This window comes from Carassius carassius, chromosome 22 (assembly GCF_963082965.1).
Source record: "Carassius carassius chromosome 22, fCarCar2.1, whole genome shotgun sequence".
Classification (NCBI taxonomy): domain Eukaryota; kingdom Metazoa; phylum Chordata; class Actinopteri; order Cypriniformes; family Cyprinidae; genus Carassius; species Carassius carassius.
The window spans coordinates 2,572,502-2,588,122 of NC_081776.1; the positions used below are offsets into that span (position 1 = coordinate 2,572,502).

Below are 15,621 nucleotides of genomic sequence, written 5' to 3' on the forward strand. Positions count from 1 at the left end.
AATGATCGTCACAAGGATTGATAATTATCCCTTTCAGAATCAGCAGTCATCTTCATGTAAAAGCTTATTGGTATCTACACATTTATATAGTACCAGGCTCAATAATTCAGTCATCCTTTACCTCGGCATTACAGACTCGCATGACTTACTTCAACAAAAAATAAATAAAAAGAGAGAGAGAGATATTAGACAGAACGTCTTGCTCTTTTCCAAGGAAGTGAATGGTGACGTGGCTGTCAAACTTAATAAACAACAAACAAAGGCACTATAAAAAATAAAAAATCTGAAGCCATACGATAGCTTGAACAGCTTTAAGGCCTGATCTTTAGGTTGTGGGATGTTTAGCATGAGCTTGAGATTTTGTTGTTGTTGTTGTTGTTGTTTTAGCAATTAGCTGGTTGAATGAAGACCAATAGCACTTTTTTCCCCTGTCATCTGCTACTAGATTCTCGGCTGCACTCCAAATGGCTGTTGGAACAAGGTTGTATAGTATGTGAATAAATGGAAGTGTGTTTCTCTTTCCTTTTGTCAGTTGTCAATATGTGTGAGTGTGTCAGATATGAAAGGAGTTGCCCTTGAGAAAGCAGTGGAGAACAGACAGCTGGGTTAAATTGTGTGCATGTCAGAAAACGAAGGGTTTGCAATGATTGTTTTTCTCTGACAGATAGATCCCGATGTACCTTTTCACCAGCACGTTTATTGAGTTTTTGCCACTGCTGCACTGTGGCACAAACCTTACATGTATTTTTCAGTTGTCTAAGAGGTCTATTATGCAGTTGACTACATGAAGGCATCTTCATGTAGCCGACTGCATAATAGACCTCTTAGACAAAGCTCTTTTTAAAGCTCTTCTGAATGTCACTGGTTTGCTAGATAGTGGTTATTGTATATGATTACTTGAATAAAGTAATAGAGTATATATATCTTTGCACTATTGTAAATTGAGGTTTCAAAAGGAGGGTTTTGCAACAGTGTCAAAAAAGAACCACTTTTTTCCACTATAAAGAAACTTTTGATCAATGGAAAGGTTCTATGGATGTTAAAGGTTCTTCATGGAACCATCGATAACAACCATCCATTACACCCTAGCAAAAAAGCACCCAGTATACCTTAGAAACAGTTAAGCAAAGCTTTAAAACACCCACAATACCCTAGTACTTTTTATTTTATTTTAATTATTATTTTATTATGATTTATTTGGTTCTTAAAGACTCCATTGCTGTTTTGTGATATTGTTTTGCTTGCAGAGACACATTTATTGCATGGTTCAGTCGGTGCATTCGCAGAAAGGAGGCTCTGAGTGTGTCTGAGTCATCCAGAGGAATCTGAGAGGCCATTACTGACCGTCCTCTTCCATTCGCTCTCCACTGCACTCATCACTAACTGCTGTCATCATGCCACTTTTCTAAGTGATACGATGTTTCTGTCCTATTGAGCGCAGAATTGAATGGCTTTTACTCAGACCTCTACTGACCCAATATGAGTGTTCATGTGGCCTCAGGTTTAGGCTGCTGGTATTGTGATGCTGTTATGAGTTTTAGGCCTTGGTGAGGAACTTATTTAATTTAAAAAATGTTCCTAAATGTTACACCATCAGTTTTTTTAAACATGGAAAACAGAATAGTGGACATTTCTCTAGACTTCTGTGTTTGACAGAACAGAAGAAACAGTCATAAAGGTTTAGAGCTACATGAGGGAGTGTAAATGATGACACCGCTTCATTTTCAGACGAACTGTGCCTGCATGATTGACTGATTGATTGATTGATTGATTGATGCCAACCCTTATCTGTGATTCTGTGCATCTACAGTAGTGGTGAGATATTGCTGGTGCTTGTTCGGAGATGTGTGTCATTCATCATCTCTCGCTCGTGGACAGCAGGTGATTGATCACAGTAATTCACAGTCGCTGGGTTATTTGAGCTTCATTCCCTAAGAGAGTCACACTTCAGTACCCTATATACTGTATTAATTAGGTTCACACTGTACTAGACATGCAGTACACCTGTCTTGCACTCTATAAGAATGTTTTTAGGGTGAATATGTGTCTCTCTTTTCCAGGGGCGTCGGACTGGGGGTAAAACCAGTACTGATTACCAGGGCCCCAAAGGAAGAGAGGGCCCTTGAAAAGTCTGGAATATATATTTTCAAGAGGGGGGGCCCATTAGGACTGACTATGCATAGGGCCCAGATCTTGTGCAGCGCCCCTGCTCTGTCCCAGGGCCTGCGCCAGGGGGCGCATTCACGCTGTATTTTTCACTGTATTTTTCGTGTTTACGCTGTACCGCTTTCCACCGGGAGGTGGCGCTTTAGATTGCCACAAAATCTGACCTCCTCTCATTATGCTTAGTGAAATGATGCTTTTTGTGTCTGTCTTGTAATTAGATTTGGACAGTTAAATCACCCTCATAAAAAAAATATTTGTCTCTTTGTCTTGTTTTAATCCAAACATGCAGTCCAAACACCAAATTTCCTAACATATAACTTATTTCAGAAAACAAATCTTGAATGAAAGTGTATTTTGTTCTTTAGTTTTTATCTAAATCTGGTGAAAATGTATGCTTGAATTCGGACGTGGCCTAAAAATGTTTCAATTTAAGATGTGTTTTTATGAATATGTTTTTTTATAATGCAGTTTTGCTTTGCATAAAAGTCTTCTTTCTAGAAAGCAAGACAAATATAGGCCTTTCTAAATAGGTAATTCATTGCAGCTATTTCATCAAGGTATTAAAAGAAAAGGACACAAATAAATGGAGAAAATGTTTTAGTCTATATTTTAAGATTAATAAGGATTACAATTCACAAATGAAATAATCTTGAACGTCTTGCTTATCATGTTGCACAAATCATTGCATTAATTCCATTCACATATCTGCTTTTCAAATATCTGACCTTGTGGCTCACACTGTTATTTAAACCCCATGCTTAGATCTGGCATCTAGACAAGTATCTAAACAAGGCTGTGCCAGCTTCAATAGCTTGGTTTCTGCACCTGGCCTCCCTGTTTTACAAATCAACATTCAACCAGGCTTTCACTGAACAGCAGGACTTAGAGGTGAAACTTTGGACCTAGCAGAACAAAGAAACTAAAGCATGTCTGAGCTAAATAAGGAGCGTTTCCACATAATCACTGATGTTTTGCAAGGCAATGAAAAGCTGTTGGCTGTTTGCGAATGTACGCCTCTAAGCCCAAGTTTCTGTCCAGCAGGAAACAAATCTTAACAAGTCAGCTCTTGCCCTTCTGCTCAGAGTACTTTGCTCTGTTGTGACATTGCCTCAAGCAGAGAAACCTGTTTGAAATACCAATGCATTAAAGAGCTTTCAGAAATGAAAGTAATAGATGCAGTGCTCCAAAAAGCAATTGTGAAAAAAAGAAGTGTCTGAATACATCTGAGGTCTCTGTATTTTTACAGTTGTATTCCAACAGTGTTAATTGCATTTATATTGATATATTTTATTTATGAATTCACTTTTTCTATTTGCTTTTATTTTTATTATAGATATAATGCAATATGTACATAGCATGATTCACGTTTTATATTGTTTAATTTGTTTGCATGTTTAGAGTCAGCAGATATAGAAAATGGAGTGACTCGTAATTAATAATTATTTATTTTATACACTTATTTACAAGGATTGGTCTTGTTTGCATGCACGATGCATGTGCAGATTCTGCGAATATTACGTATAGACTATATGTAAACAATAAATGTAACATTTAACCCTGATTTATTAACGTAGCATGTGTCTCTTTATATCAGTGCATTGTGAATTATTTTGCAGTTTGAATTTTCCTGCATGTTACTGTGACACACGGATGTAATTTAACTCGTATAAACCCATGTTACTCTCAAGACTGTTCGGTTTATGATTCTGTTGACTTGCGTAATTACGCATGGTAATAAATGTACTACGCACAGGCGGGGCGGGGTCGCCTCCAGCTGCGGAGGTCCAAGGGGTTGATGCTGATGGATCCAGCTTGACAGAACAAGGTTATCCGCCAGGAGAGTGTCCGTCCATTTTCTTCACCAGCTTCTCACTCACAGTAGCAGTAGCACCCCGCCCGTTCGCCGCTCGCTCGCGCCACGGAGCGCGTCTCGAGGCAGAGGCGCAGGACGAGTCCAGGCTGCCGCGCCCAACATAACACGGGATGCGACAGACTCCTGCAGCTGGGCTGGGATGCAGAAGCAGAAACGCAAATGATGGTGAAATTATGTCGTTTGGAGGAAACATCGTCTTTCTGGCACTTTGCTGAGACGAGGAACGCGAAGAATCTAGAGGAGGAGGTTTTTATTTGCCGCACAACACCGGAGTTGATGGAACAGGAAAAGTCATTTGCATGGATCTAATTAGCATTTACTGATCATTCGCGTTTGAACTTTTACCTTAATGTGAATCTGGGAAAATCCTGTGTGTTCTTTGCAATGCACCACATTCGAGTATTTTTCTAACATCTTCAGCACACTGAAGCTGTGAAGATGCAGATGCTGCTGCTTTTAAGAACGATCTTTTTCATTGCAGGTTGTCCACAAGTTTTGTTGCACGGAGAAAACCGTAATGCACACACCAAAGAACCAGTCACTCTTAGGAGCCTTCGTGGTGCAAAACCCAGTGCCACACACCCTGTGAGACATCAAGCCGCAGGTGCACCTGCCTTCAACATCAGACAGACTTCAGAAGACAACAGTAACTTGTCTTCACATCTCTGGCTGCTTTTGGAGAGCGGAGGTAAGCGGTATGGATACAGACATCTCTTGTTGAACAGAACACACACAGTCACGGACAGAGGCACAAACCTGCATAAGCCCTTGCGGCGACATAAAAGGAAAAAGTTGAATGCTGGGATGCCTGCTACCATGGGAACAGTAAGTGGACACAATAACTCTAAGCCGTATTCAACAAGCAAGCGAGGAAGAAACCACAGACGCAAAAGAGGCACAAAGGAACACCACAAGAAAGTGTTTAAGAGCTTGAAAAGGGGCCAGAATAAAAGCGCTGTCCCACTGACACCAGTTGAAACTTATTATAATGCCCTGACATCCTCTTTATCCATGTGGGAACCGATGCCTAAGCCTCTAGCTCTCACCTCCACAAATTTCCCTTTCGATCTCACCAGATATGCTGAGTTCCACACCAAACAGATAGACGACCCATGGGACGCCACGCCAATGACACCTCCATACCCCGAGGATGATGAGAGCGAAAACTTCCCCAATCCTTTCTACCCCGTCACTAGCGAGACGTACGGGGCGTATGCAATCACCATCATTTCGGTCCTCATTTTCGCTGTTGGAATAACTGGGAACATAGCAATAATGTGTGTGGTGTGCCATAACTACTACATGAGGAGCATCTCAAATGCTCTTCTGGCCAACCTGGCTATCTGGGACTTTGCACTGCTCCTGTTTTGCCTGCCACTCGTGGTGTTTCACGAACTCACAAAGACCTGGCTGCTGGGCCAGTTCACCTGTAAAGTCATACCCTATATTGAGGTAAAGGATTCCATGTTCAATCACAACAGGTTTTAAATGTTTGTTTACATATGAATGATTATGTGGGATAGGTGCAAATCATTGCTTTTAATAATGGCGTTTTAGCTTGATTAGAGTGAACCTCAAACACTAACTTAACATTTTGGCACTTAAAAGGATTTCTCACCCAAAAATACAAATTTTGTCAGTTCATCACCTTCATAAAAATGGCTCAGTATTCATTGTCCACAATATATATATATAATTCTAGGCCCAAATTTAAGATTTGAAATTTTAAATAAAATTCAAACCATATATAATAAAATAATGTAATTTTAAATCTCATATAAAATACAAACAACAAACATTAAAAAAAATGTCAGTTAAAAAAAAGGAAATTTTTAAAATGCTAAATTAAGCATATTACGCATGAACCTTTTTATTGCAAAAACAAATCTTTTTTTTTTTTTTTTTTTTTTTTTTTGCTTTTTAGTGAAAAATTTTAATTTATTAAATGTATTAATTAATTAAATCTTAAATATTTTTGGAGTGCACAATGAAAGTTAATAGGCTCCAATGTTAACCAACATGTTCTTCAAAATATATTGTTTTGCATTCTTTTAAAATGTAAGGATCTAGCTTTCCATGCATAAGTTTAGTAGTGATAAGTTTAGCTTTTCTTGAGGGTAAGGTAGTGAAACATGTCATCGTGGGTAATTCTGTCTCGTTTCGGGAGATGTCAGTGCTCCCATGCAAAAGATTGTCCACCCTGCCCTCAGGACACCTGTACTGACAGTCTGCTCTGACCTCTGTCCCACTACCGTCACATACTGTATGGTGCAACCACAACCGTTTATTACACATGAAATCTGCAGCACCCTGCTGCATCCTGATCTCCTCACCACACCCAGTTTCATTAGAGCTCACTTTACACCATCCAAACCCCACGCTTCTTTAGTGTCAAATAATTGTGGACTCATTGTATGGCTGGAAACCTGTCCTGGTGAACCTCACAAAAACATATATACAGATCATACTGTACCCTAAAATCAAATAGGGTAGAAAATGTTACATTGCATTAAGTAAAATCATATGCTTTAATTTTATTTTGATTTTATTTATTTTTTAAGAATAGGTAATTTCTATTCTTGTTTTTTCTCATTAGATATTTTGTTAAAGTAATACTGAAATAGATTTTTTTCATTTATTAATGCATTGATTTAATGGAAAGCTCACTCAACAAATGAAATTGTAATGCACAATATGGCATCAATGGAGGCACCAATCTAAGTTATAGAAGCACAACAATACCAAATGCATTGCATTTATCGCTCCCCTTACTATTTTAATGCAATCTTGACAAACAGTTTCTTATACATAAAAGGTACAAAAGCTGTTGCTGGAGTGGTACCTTTTAAAGATGCATATTTGTACCTTATTTACCCCAAAAAGGTGCATGTTAGTACCTTAAAGATACATAGTAGGACCTCACATTTGAGTACCTCACTAGAATCTTAATACTACATATTAGTACCTTTTAAAGGGATACTGGTCCAGTGGCAGCTTTTGTACCTGTTTTCTGAGCGTGCTCAGCCTTCTTCTATTCAAGCAGATAGGAGCTGTGCTTGTATACACATAAAATAGTAACCCACGGTCGTTACTAAGATGGCCTAGACTGCCTTTCCTTGAAGAGGCTTTGGTGAGATTCACCCATTTGTTTGCCTTAGAGAAGTAGAAGGTGAAAGGTGTGAGGGGTGTGAAGAATGGGTTTTGGATGGAAGGCCTTTTCTGCACACAGCTTGCCTGCTGTGATTGTATAGGACAGACAGAGAGAGCCAGGGGGCTGGGCCTGACAATGGTGAAGCTGAATGAAAACAAGTCACTGTGCATGTGCCCGTCCCTCCAGCTGCAGCTCACGTATGAATGCTGATCTGCAGTGGCTGCATGCAAGCTAAGTGGTGAGTGAACTCAGTCTTAATGGCAAAGTGCTCCAAAGGGAGAAAACGCCTTCATTACTCACACATGCATGCAAAACATTGTGCGTGATAGGTCATGTGAGCAAGAAGTCTGCATTCTGGGAGAGGGTCTTGTTGCTGCTTTTATTCAAACCTGTCACTTTTCACATTTAACGTCCCATGACTTGTTGTCTGCTGCAGAGGGCTTCCGTTCAAGGGTGGAGAAATATATAATATGGAGTTTTGCTCCACTGCAGGCAAGTTCAGCGAACGCCAGTTGAACTTGTCCGATCATTGGGTTTGTTTTATCAGAGGTCTGACATTTCTCACTGTGGTAAGTCAAGCAAATCTGAGGGCAGCGTGTGGGTGCAGTGTTTTAACCTGAATTGTGTTTTGACTGGTCTTTAGCTTTCTGAAGATTGCATCGGTCAAAACACAGACATTTGCATGAAGACCTTGTTTCATTTGAAGAGGTTTATCTGATGGCTTTTGGCTTCCTAGCATCATCTTAGCAACATATTCAAAATGATCAGAACGCTTTAGGAACTGACTAGAACTAAGGTCATAGGTGTTTTTATTTTATTTTATTCTTTAAAACTTGTCCTTGCCCTTGTGGGTATTTATTTATATTGTTTTTATTTTATTTTATTTTATTTTATTTTATTGAACAAATCACTTATCCTGGGATAATTGGATCATATAGATATATATATATATATATATATATATATATATATATATATATATATATATATATATATATATATATACACATATATATATATACACACATATATATATATATATATATATATATATATATATATATATATATATGATCCAATGATCCTAGGATAAGTGGTTTATATATATATATATATATATATATATATATATATATATATATATATATATATATATATATAAATATATATATACACACATATATATATACACACATATATATATATATATGATCCAATGATCCTAGGATAAGTGGTTTATATATATATATATATATATATATATATATATATATATATATATATATATTTGTATTATTTTACTTTATATTATTTTTTTGTATCCACTCTCTAAACCGCTTGTCCTATGTAGGGTCGTTGGTATTTTTATTTCATTTTATTGTTTGGCTTGGTTTTTGTTTGATTTTTGTTGGCTTTCTCTTCTATTATTAATCCATTTTGTGTTTATGTTTTTGATCCAGGCTGTTAACTCCCCTTTAATGGTCTGAATTTATGTAGCTGAATATGTATTTGTTTCATTCTGTGCTCTTCACATATAACAATATTCACGTAATAGCTTTTGCTTCTAGCTCGCTCATGCCTCAGTGCATCTCGTTTGTCATTAAGTACGAATTATTGCTGTCCCTGTTGACCGGTAGCCCAACAATGGCCTGCAGTCACCCTGTCTAAAAGCAGCCGTTAAACCAGATTAATAATCAGCTCCTCCATTGTTCTGAAGAGCTTCTTAATCAGAGAACTAATGAGGCGTTAAGAAAGACCATCACAGCCAATGCTATCATCACCTGCTGCTAGGAAACCTGTAAGCTAGAAAATGCCTTCAAATGCATGTGAATGTCAGATCAGACTGAGAGAGATGAGGGTCATGGACTGGACTGTTTGCCAGAGCGTGAGGTGTGTGGAGACCACAGAGACCTTAGATTTGATTACTGTGAAAATCTGCTTCAAACCACATGAATCATGCAGCCTGTGGTCTGGACTCCATGTACATTTGTTTGCAGTCTTGTGTTTCCTTTGTCTTTCTTAACATTTAGAAGTTTTCTTCCTGTCAACATTTGTGATAATTCTTATATACATGTATATAGTTGATGATGAACTGATTCACAGAAATTAATCAAACTTACAAACTAATGCCATTGCTTGAAAATTCCTAACGCTCTCGCAGAGAGGATCATTACTAGTTTAATGACAGTCTTTCTGAAACTTTATGTGCACATAAAATGCATGAGGAACCCAGCAGTAGTTTGCAGTCTGGAAGCATCACTTTCCTGACCTGCTCGTGCTGTGAGAATATTCCCATCCCACAAACCCACGCAGTAAACCGATGATCATTCAATGTGCTGAGCGTCTAATGGTGCAGGATGGATGTATTTCACACCTATGGAAGTAATATAGCACCATTACAGCATCTTATTGGACACAATGCATCCATAATGGATTCTGAACAGTCTGCTTTTTGTCAAAATGATGAAGGGTCTCACAGATCTGGTTTTGGAGATGAAAGATGTGGGCTAGTTTTCATTGAGCCAGTGATGCACAACAGCACGAAAGACGTTCCACTAATTGTCTCCTCCTTGATGCTGATGTGCCTGATTGCTCTGTAATTATGATAATGAAGACAAACACTTAGTTGGCTCTTTCATTTGGGTTTGTATCATCCTCTGGGACGCAGCTGCTCAAACGTGGCCAAGAAGCTCTCCAGTTGTCTCCCATTCATTGCAGTTGTTTCTTTTGTGTCGCCTTGGCAAATACTCTTTCATATCACCCAATTTATTGTAGCAAAAGTCAGGCAAAATGTCCCGTTTCGCAGAGGGAAGGGTGCGTTGGGAGTGTTTTCAGGCCCCGCTCTGTTCAGGCTGAATTAATTAAGGGCCTGCAGGAGGTTGACTGTCTGTCACGATAATGCAGCAGATAAAGTCTGTAAAAACCAGAGCTGTTTGTTTCTAGTCTAGCAGACCTGCTGCTATGTGCTGAACAAGAGTGTTTTCAGCTATAGGATTGGGTTCAGCGAGATGCCAGATGTAATTCAGACTTTCTTGTCAAGCGGTTTGTTTACGCCACTGGCCTTACACCATTTACTCTAGACACTAGACTGACAAATAACACCGTTCTCAAAGATATCGCAAACAGGGTTGTCATTATAACAACATTTTGTCAGATGATACCAATACCAGTCAAAGTTTTACAGGATTACATTTTTGTCAAAACTGGATATTACATTCACTGGATTTTGGATCATTTATATGTAAATGTCAAAATCCATAAATAAATAATTATAAATAATCTTTACAGATATATATATATATTATTATTATTATTATTATTATTAAAGTTTTTATTATGTTATTTAATTTTTCTTTTTTATGTTCATATTTTGTTCAGGCTAATTTTTTAGTTTTTCAGTTTATTTTAAGTAACTGCCAAAGTTATTTAAATGCATAATTTAAATTAAAAATTTTAATTTATTTAATTTTTAATTGAATTTAGTTTTAATTTGAATGCATAATGAATTTAATGAACAAGTTTGATATTCTATAATAATTTTATATCACACAGAAGTGGAAAATGCAGGATTCCCACACCTTTTAATGAATGAATTGCATATATTTACACATTTACAGTGTTTTTGGTTAAAAAAATATTTTAAAGTTCTGCATAAATTGAAATATTAAATTTGATAAAATTACAGAAAATTATATTATAAAAATTATATTCATGATTGTGACGAGTGGGGCGCACCGGTGGGTCGAGCAGGTGTCGCTCATTTCCAATCACTCCACCGGCCTCGCTCCTGTTCCCACGGCTCTCTGCCCCGCCCTACTCGTCACAATAATATTTTCCCACAATTTTCCATGCCAGTTTTTCCAGGTTTCACAGATCTTTACAGTTTTTTATAATTTTGTCCAGCATCAACTTGGTAGTGAAGTATCAGTACTTTTCCTATCCTTTCTTATGAAACTGTGTTTTGTGTTTGTATTTTTTCCAGGTGGCGTCTCTCGGTGTGACCACCTTCACCCTCTGTGCTCTCTGCATCGACCGTTTCCGTGCCGCATCCAATGTCCAGATGTACTATGAGATGATCGAGAACTGCACCTCCACCGCCGCCAAGCTGGCCGTCATCTGGATCGGTGCCTTACTCCTCGCCCTCCCCGAGCTCCTGATCCGCCAGCTGGTGTCTGAAAACGGCGACGGCATGCTAGACGACCCGGCGTCTGAACGCTGCCTGATTCGCATCTCCACTTCACTTCCTGACACGCTGTACATCCTGGGCCTGACCTATGAAGGTGCGCGTCTCTGGTGGTGCTTCGGTTGCTACTTTTGCCTGCCGACGCTCTTCACCATCGGCAGCTCAGTGGCGACCGCTCGACGCATCCGTCGTGCAGAACGCGGCTGCGCCAGAGGCAACAAGAAGCAAATCCGCTTGGAAAGCCAAATGAACTGCACCGTGGTCGCGCTGGCGATCGTATACGGCGCATGCGTGGTTCCCGACAACGTGTGCAACATGGTTTCAGCGTACATGGCGGCCGGGGTCCCGCAGAGCACCATGGCACTGTTGCATCTGCTCAGTCAGCTGCTGCTCTTCCTGCGCGCGGCCGTCACGCCGGTGCTGCTTCTGTGCCTCTGCAGACCCTTTGGTCGTGCCTTTCTGGAGTGCTGCTGCTGCTGCTGTGCAGAGGCGTGTGGGATCGCAGCCCACTCTTCGGCCACAGCCAGCGACGACAATGAGCACGAGTGCACGACAGAACTGGAGCTGTCGCCGTTCAGCACTATACGCCGAGAGATGTCCAGCTACACACCCACTGGATCCCACTGCTGAGTGAACGTGTGTGGATTCGAGTGCCAACTGTACAGTACTGTACTGTACAAGCACATGCTCTTGTCTTACTGTGTAAATACTTTGACCTCAACCGGTATGTTGCTCTTTTAAAGAAGGTAATGTAGACTGAAAATGGTCTAAGTAATTTTTTTTGTATAATTGTCCTTAATATATATATAAATATATACTGTACTGTATAGATACACTGAACTAGTGACTGCTTTAATTTTGCAGTTTTTTTGCACTGCCAAACACTTTAGATTTCTCTTCAATCTGTTTTCGCACTTGCATCGCGTCTACACTGGAGGCAAACGACAGAGTCACTCCGCTTTAAACTGAGTCTGTCTGCACTGGAAGTGTTGATCAAATGAAGATGCTCTCTAACCACAGACCAGTCGAGTGTGGGTTTGAGGGAATAGGCTAACAGTAAAATTAAAGAAATCTTTTGAATGTAAAATACTATTATTTTCAACAAGAATCCAATAGGAAAATAAATTTAAAAATATCTATTTTTCCATAGTTTTTATTTAATTTAAATTTGATTTTAAATGTTTTACTTTATTTTACTTTACTGTAATATTTTGCTTTTAGTTTCTTAAACGTTCTTTTTCTAACGTTTACTTTCAGCAAAAAAAAAAAAAAAAATGTAAAAATTGACTTCACATTTTATTTATTTTATTCAAGTAACTGCCAAAATGTATTTAAATATTTGAAGGAATGAATAAATTAATTAATTAATTAAGTTTATAGCAAAAAAATATAAGCATATTTGATATTGTTAATAAAATAATTGTATTGAATACCAAAATTGAAAATACAGGCTTCCCACCTTTTTCTGTTATTTTTCAGTGATGTTTCTAGGAATTTATAATCAATTTGAAATATTTAAAAATCCATTTATTATTTTTTTTACAAATTGTATTTTATTTTTTTCATATTTTTTTATTTATGTTCTTTAATAGTTTTAAAAAAGTATACTGCCAAAAGATTAATTAAATCAACAACGAATGAATGAAATGTGTAGCAAAAATAAAAAAATATTTCATATTGATAATAAAACATTTTGGAAAATAGTGGAATAGTGGAAAATACAGGCTTTCCACACAGTTTGAATAATAAATTGCAAATATATTTCAATGGTATTAAAAATCATTTTAACAAATTGCAAATATTTTTCAATGGTATTAAAAATCATTCAAAATTCAGGTTTTTGATAAAAAATAATTTTTTTAACTCTAAAATCTTTTTATTAAAATGATCATAAATTACTATTACAAGCTACACATCTAAAATAGCTTAGCAATTATTTGAAATTTTTACCAATGGATTTTTGTTGAAAATAAAAAGTAATAAGATAAAATACAAATTATAAAAAAAAAGTTACAATTAAATAGTTTAGATTTATTTATATATATTTACATTTTTCAAAATTAAATAATTATATTCGATGTTGAAAGTTCCATGATTTCCCATTAAAACTTCTATGTTTTTTTTTTTTTTTTTTTGTGACAGGTTTCCATAAACATGTTAACACTGAAAATAAAGACTAGCTGAACTAAAGGGATGTGTCTAGTTTTTAGAGTGTGTCGATCACGTCCGGTGTAGACACGGTGTTACTGTCGCACAGTGTGTTTCTGCATTTCTTGAACGTAACATTTCTCTAATGTTTCTAAATGGCTGTGTGTTGCGTGCCGTGACCTTTCTCTTGATGAAGGTGATTCTTGTGAATCGTTCTTGAAGTCTGTAGAGCATCTGTATGTGTCTTATTCCTGTCAACACTCACACGATGCTCATCAGTTAACGGTTTCTAAACGTTTTTATATAACCGAAACGAAATGTCTCTTTAATAAACAACACGTTTGCTAGAAGAACGGCAAACTGATATATAAAAGTGCCAGTGTGGTTGTGTGCATTTCTTGTGTAGCGTGCATGTGTGTCTTTTGTGTGTTCAGAAAGATAATTCTGAATACAAATAGTGTGTTTTGCTCGACTAAAGTCTCCAACAAAGATTTCCTATGTTGTTCTAAGCTGTCACACTCTTTTCCCCCTGTATTATTCAAGGCCAGCATCTCACATCCGTCCCGGCATGTGTCTAAGGAATTGTTTATCCACATAAAAGCATTAGCTGTCAGGATTCACACTGAACAGGCCTAGAAGAGATCTTACTCCAAACATGGCGGACTCCCCCGCCACAAGCTGCATGAGGTGCTTTTTTGTGTTTCAAACGCTTCTGGCATATTTGAGCTGTCAGGTACGGAGCAATCTGTTATTTTTGGGACACTTTGTGGGAAGATAGTGACAGACAGGAACATTTGTGTCTGGGCAATTTACATGATATGAACATGTAAACACCATGCTTTGATTTGTTGCGGCGTAATCAGACTCCCAAAAAAAAATCATTCTGGAAAGCTTTGAAGATTTGCAAATCTTGCTAAAATGGGCAAATCTCACAAAAAAAAAACACAACCAAAACAAGACCAAAAATTTTATTTTGCATAAAAAGGACGGCATTTCAGAAGCATTGAGATTTTTGCACTGTGACATTATTTATGGCCATTAAGCATATGTTCCCTCCAATTTCTTATTATTTTAATGTGGCCATACTTTGGTTTTAACATTTGTATGTTTGTTGTATTCCAGTTCTTATTAGTGATTTCCATTACTGCATTACAGTACAAAATAATGCAAAACAATGATCCTTTAATTTAATTCATCCTAAATTTGCATACATCAGCATAAAAACTAATTTGCCATTGAACCGAACAAAATTCACTGAGTAAGCCAATGTTTCTGTGTCAGTCTGATCAAGATGCTCAGATAAAGTTTATTTTTTTATCAACTTTAAAATAATTTAAGCTTCATTTTAATGATACAAAACATCACATATTTCTTTTTAAAATATGACTAATATGACATATTTTCCTGTGACATAAGACAATATTTTCTAAGAAAATCAATTGGTAAAACTTGGACTTACTCAGAGGTGGGTAGTAATGAGTTACATTTACTTCGTTACATTTACTTGAGTAATTTTTGGGGTAACTAATACTTATCGGAGTATATTTAAAGATGGGTACTTTATACTCTTACTTGAGTAAATTTTTGGGGGAAAATCTGTACTTTTACTTCGTTACTGTGGGCGACGCTCCTCTCGTTACTTTATCTTAATGCAATAAATGTTAGGTGCTTCAGTTTATTCCAAACGCGCCGTCTACTTTTCTCTGGGCAATGAGCGATGCCCATTCACGAATGATTCATTCTTTTGAGTCAATTCGTTTCAAAGGCTTGATCAAACCAATTGGCAAACGAGTGAATTGGTTCATGAATCAGTTTGAATGAGTCGTTCAGTTCCCTGCCGCACGCGCTGAGCGTCTGAAGCGGTTCACTCAGAGTTGTAACGTTTAAGAACAGAAAGAGCGTTGAAAACGTGACTGGAACTGCACTGAATTTATGAAATCTGCAAAGGTTATTATTTGCTAGCGATGGAGATCCTTATTAGATGAACACCGCGTGTGCTGTCTACTGTTTAACAGGTAATAACTTGGGCTACATTCGATTACAGTACACGATACCTCTGACATTAGTTTGTTGTACGTGTGTGGCTTATAACAGAGGGGA

At 37.5% G+C, this 15,621-nt stretch overlaps 1 protein-coding gene across 1 annotated transcript; it reads left to right on the forward strand.

The window, feature by feature from the left end:
• The first annotated feature begins 3,766 nt into the window (after positions 1–3,766).
• On the forward strand, positions 3,767–12,041 carry LOC132098669 (prosaposin receptor GPR37-like). Its single transcript, XM_059504773.1, has 2 exons — positions 3,767–5,491; positions 11,173–12,041. Exons 1-2 carry the CDS (start codon positions 4,478–4,480, stop codon positions 12,001–12,003), a joined length of 1,845 nt encoding a protein of 614 aa, XP_059360756.1. The 5' UTR covers positions 3,767–4,477; the 3' UTR covers positions 12,004–12,041.
• The last annotated feature ends 3,580 nt before the right edge of the window (positions 12,042–15,621 follow it).

Excerpts from the sequence above, each read along its gene's own strand:
- LOC132098669 (XM_059504773.1), top strand. The coding sequence starts at position 4,478 with ATGCAGATGCTGCTGCTTTTAAGAACGATCTTTTTCATTGCAGGTTGT. Across the intron at positions 5,492-11,172 it reads AAGTCATACCCTATATTGAG|GTGGCGTCTCTCGGTGTGAC; the intron begins GTAAAGGATTCC and ends TATTTTTTCCAG.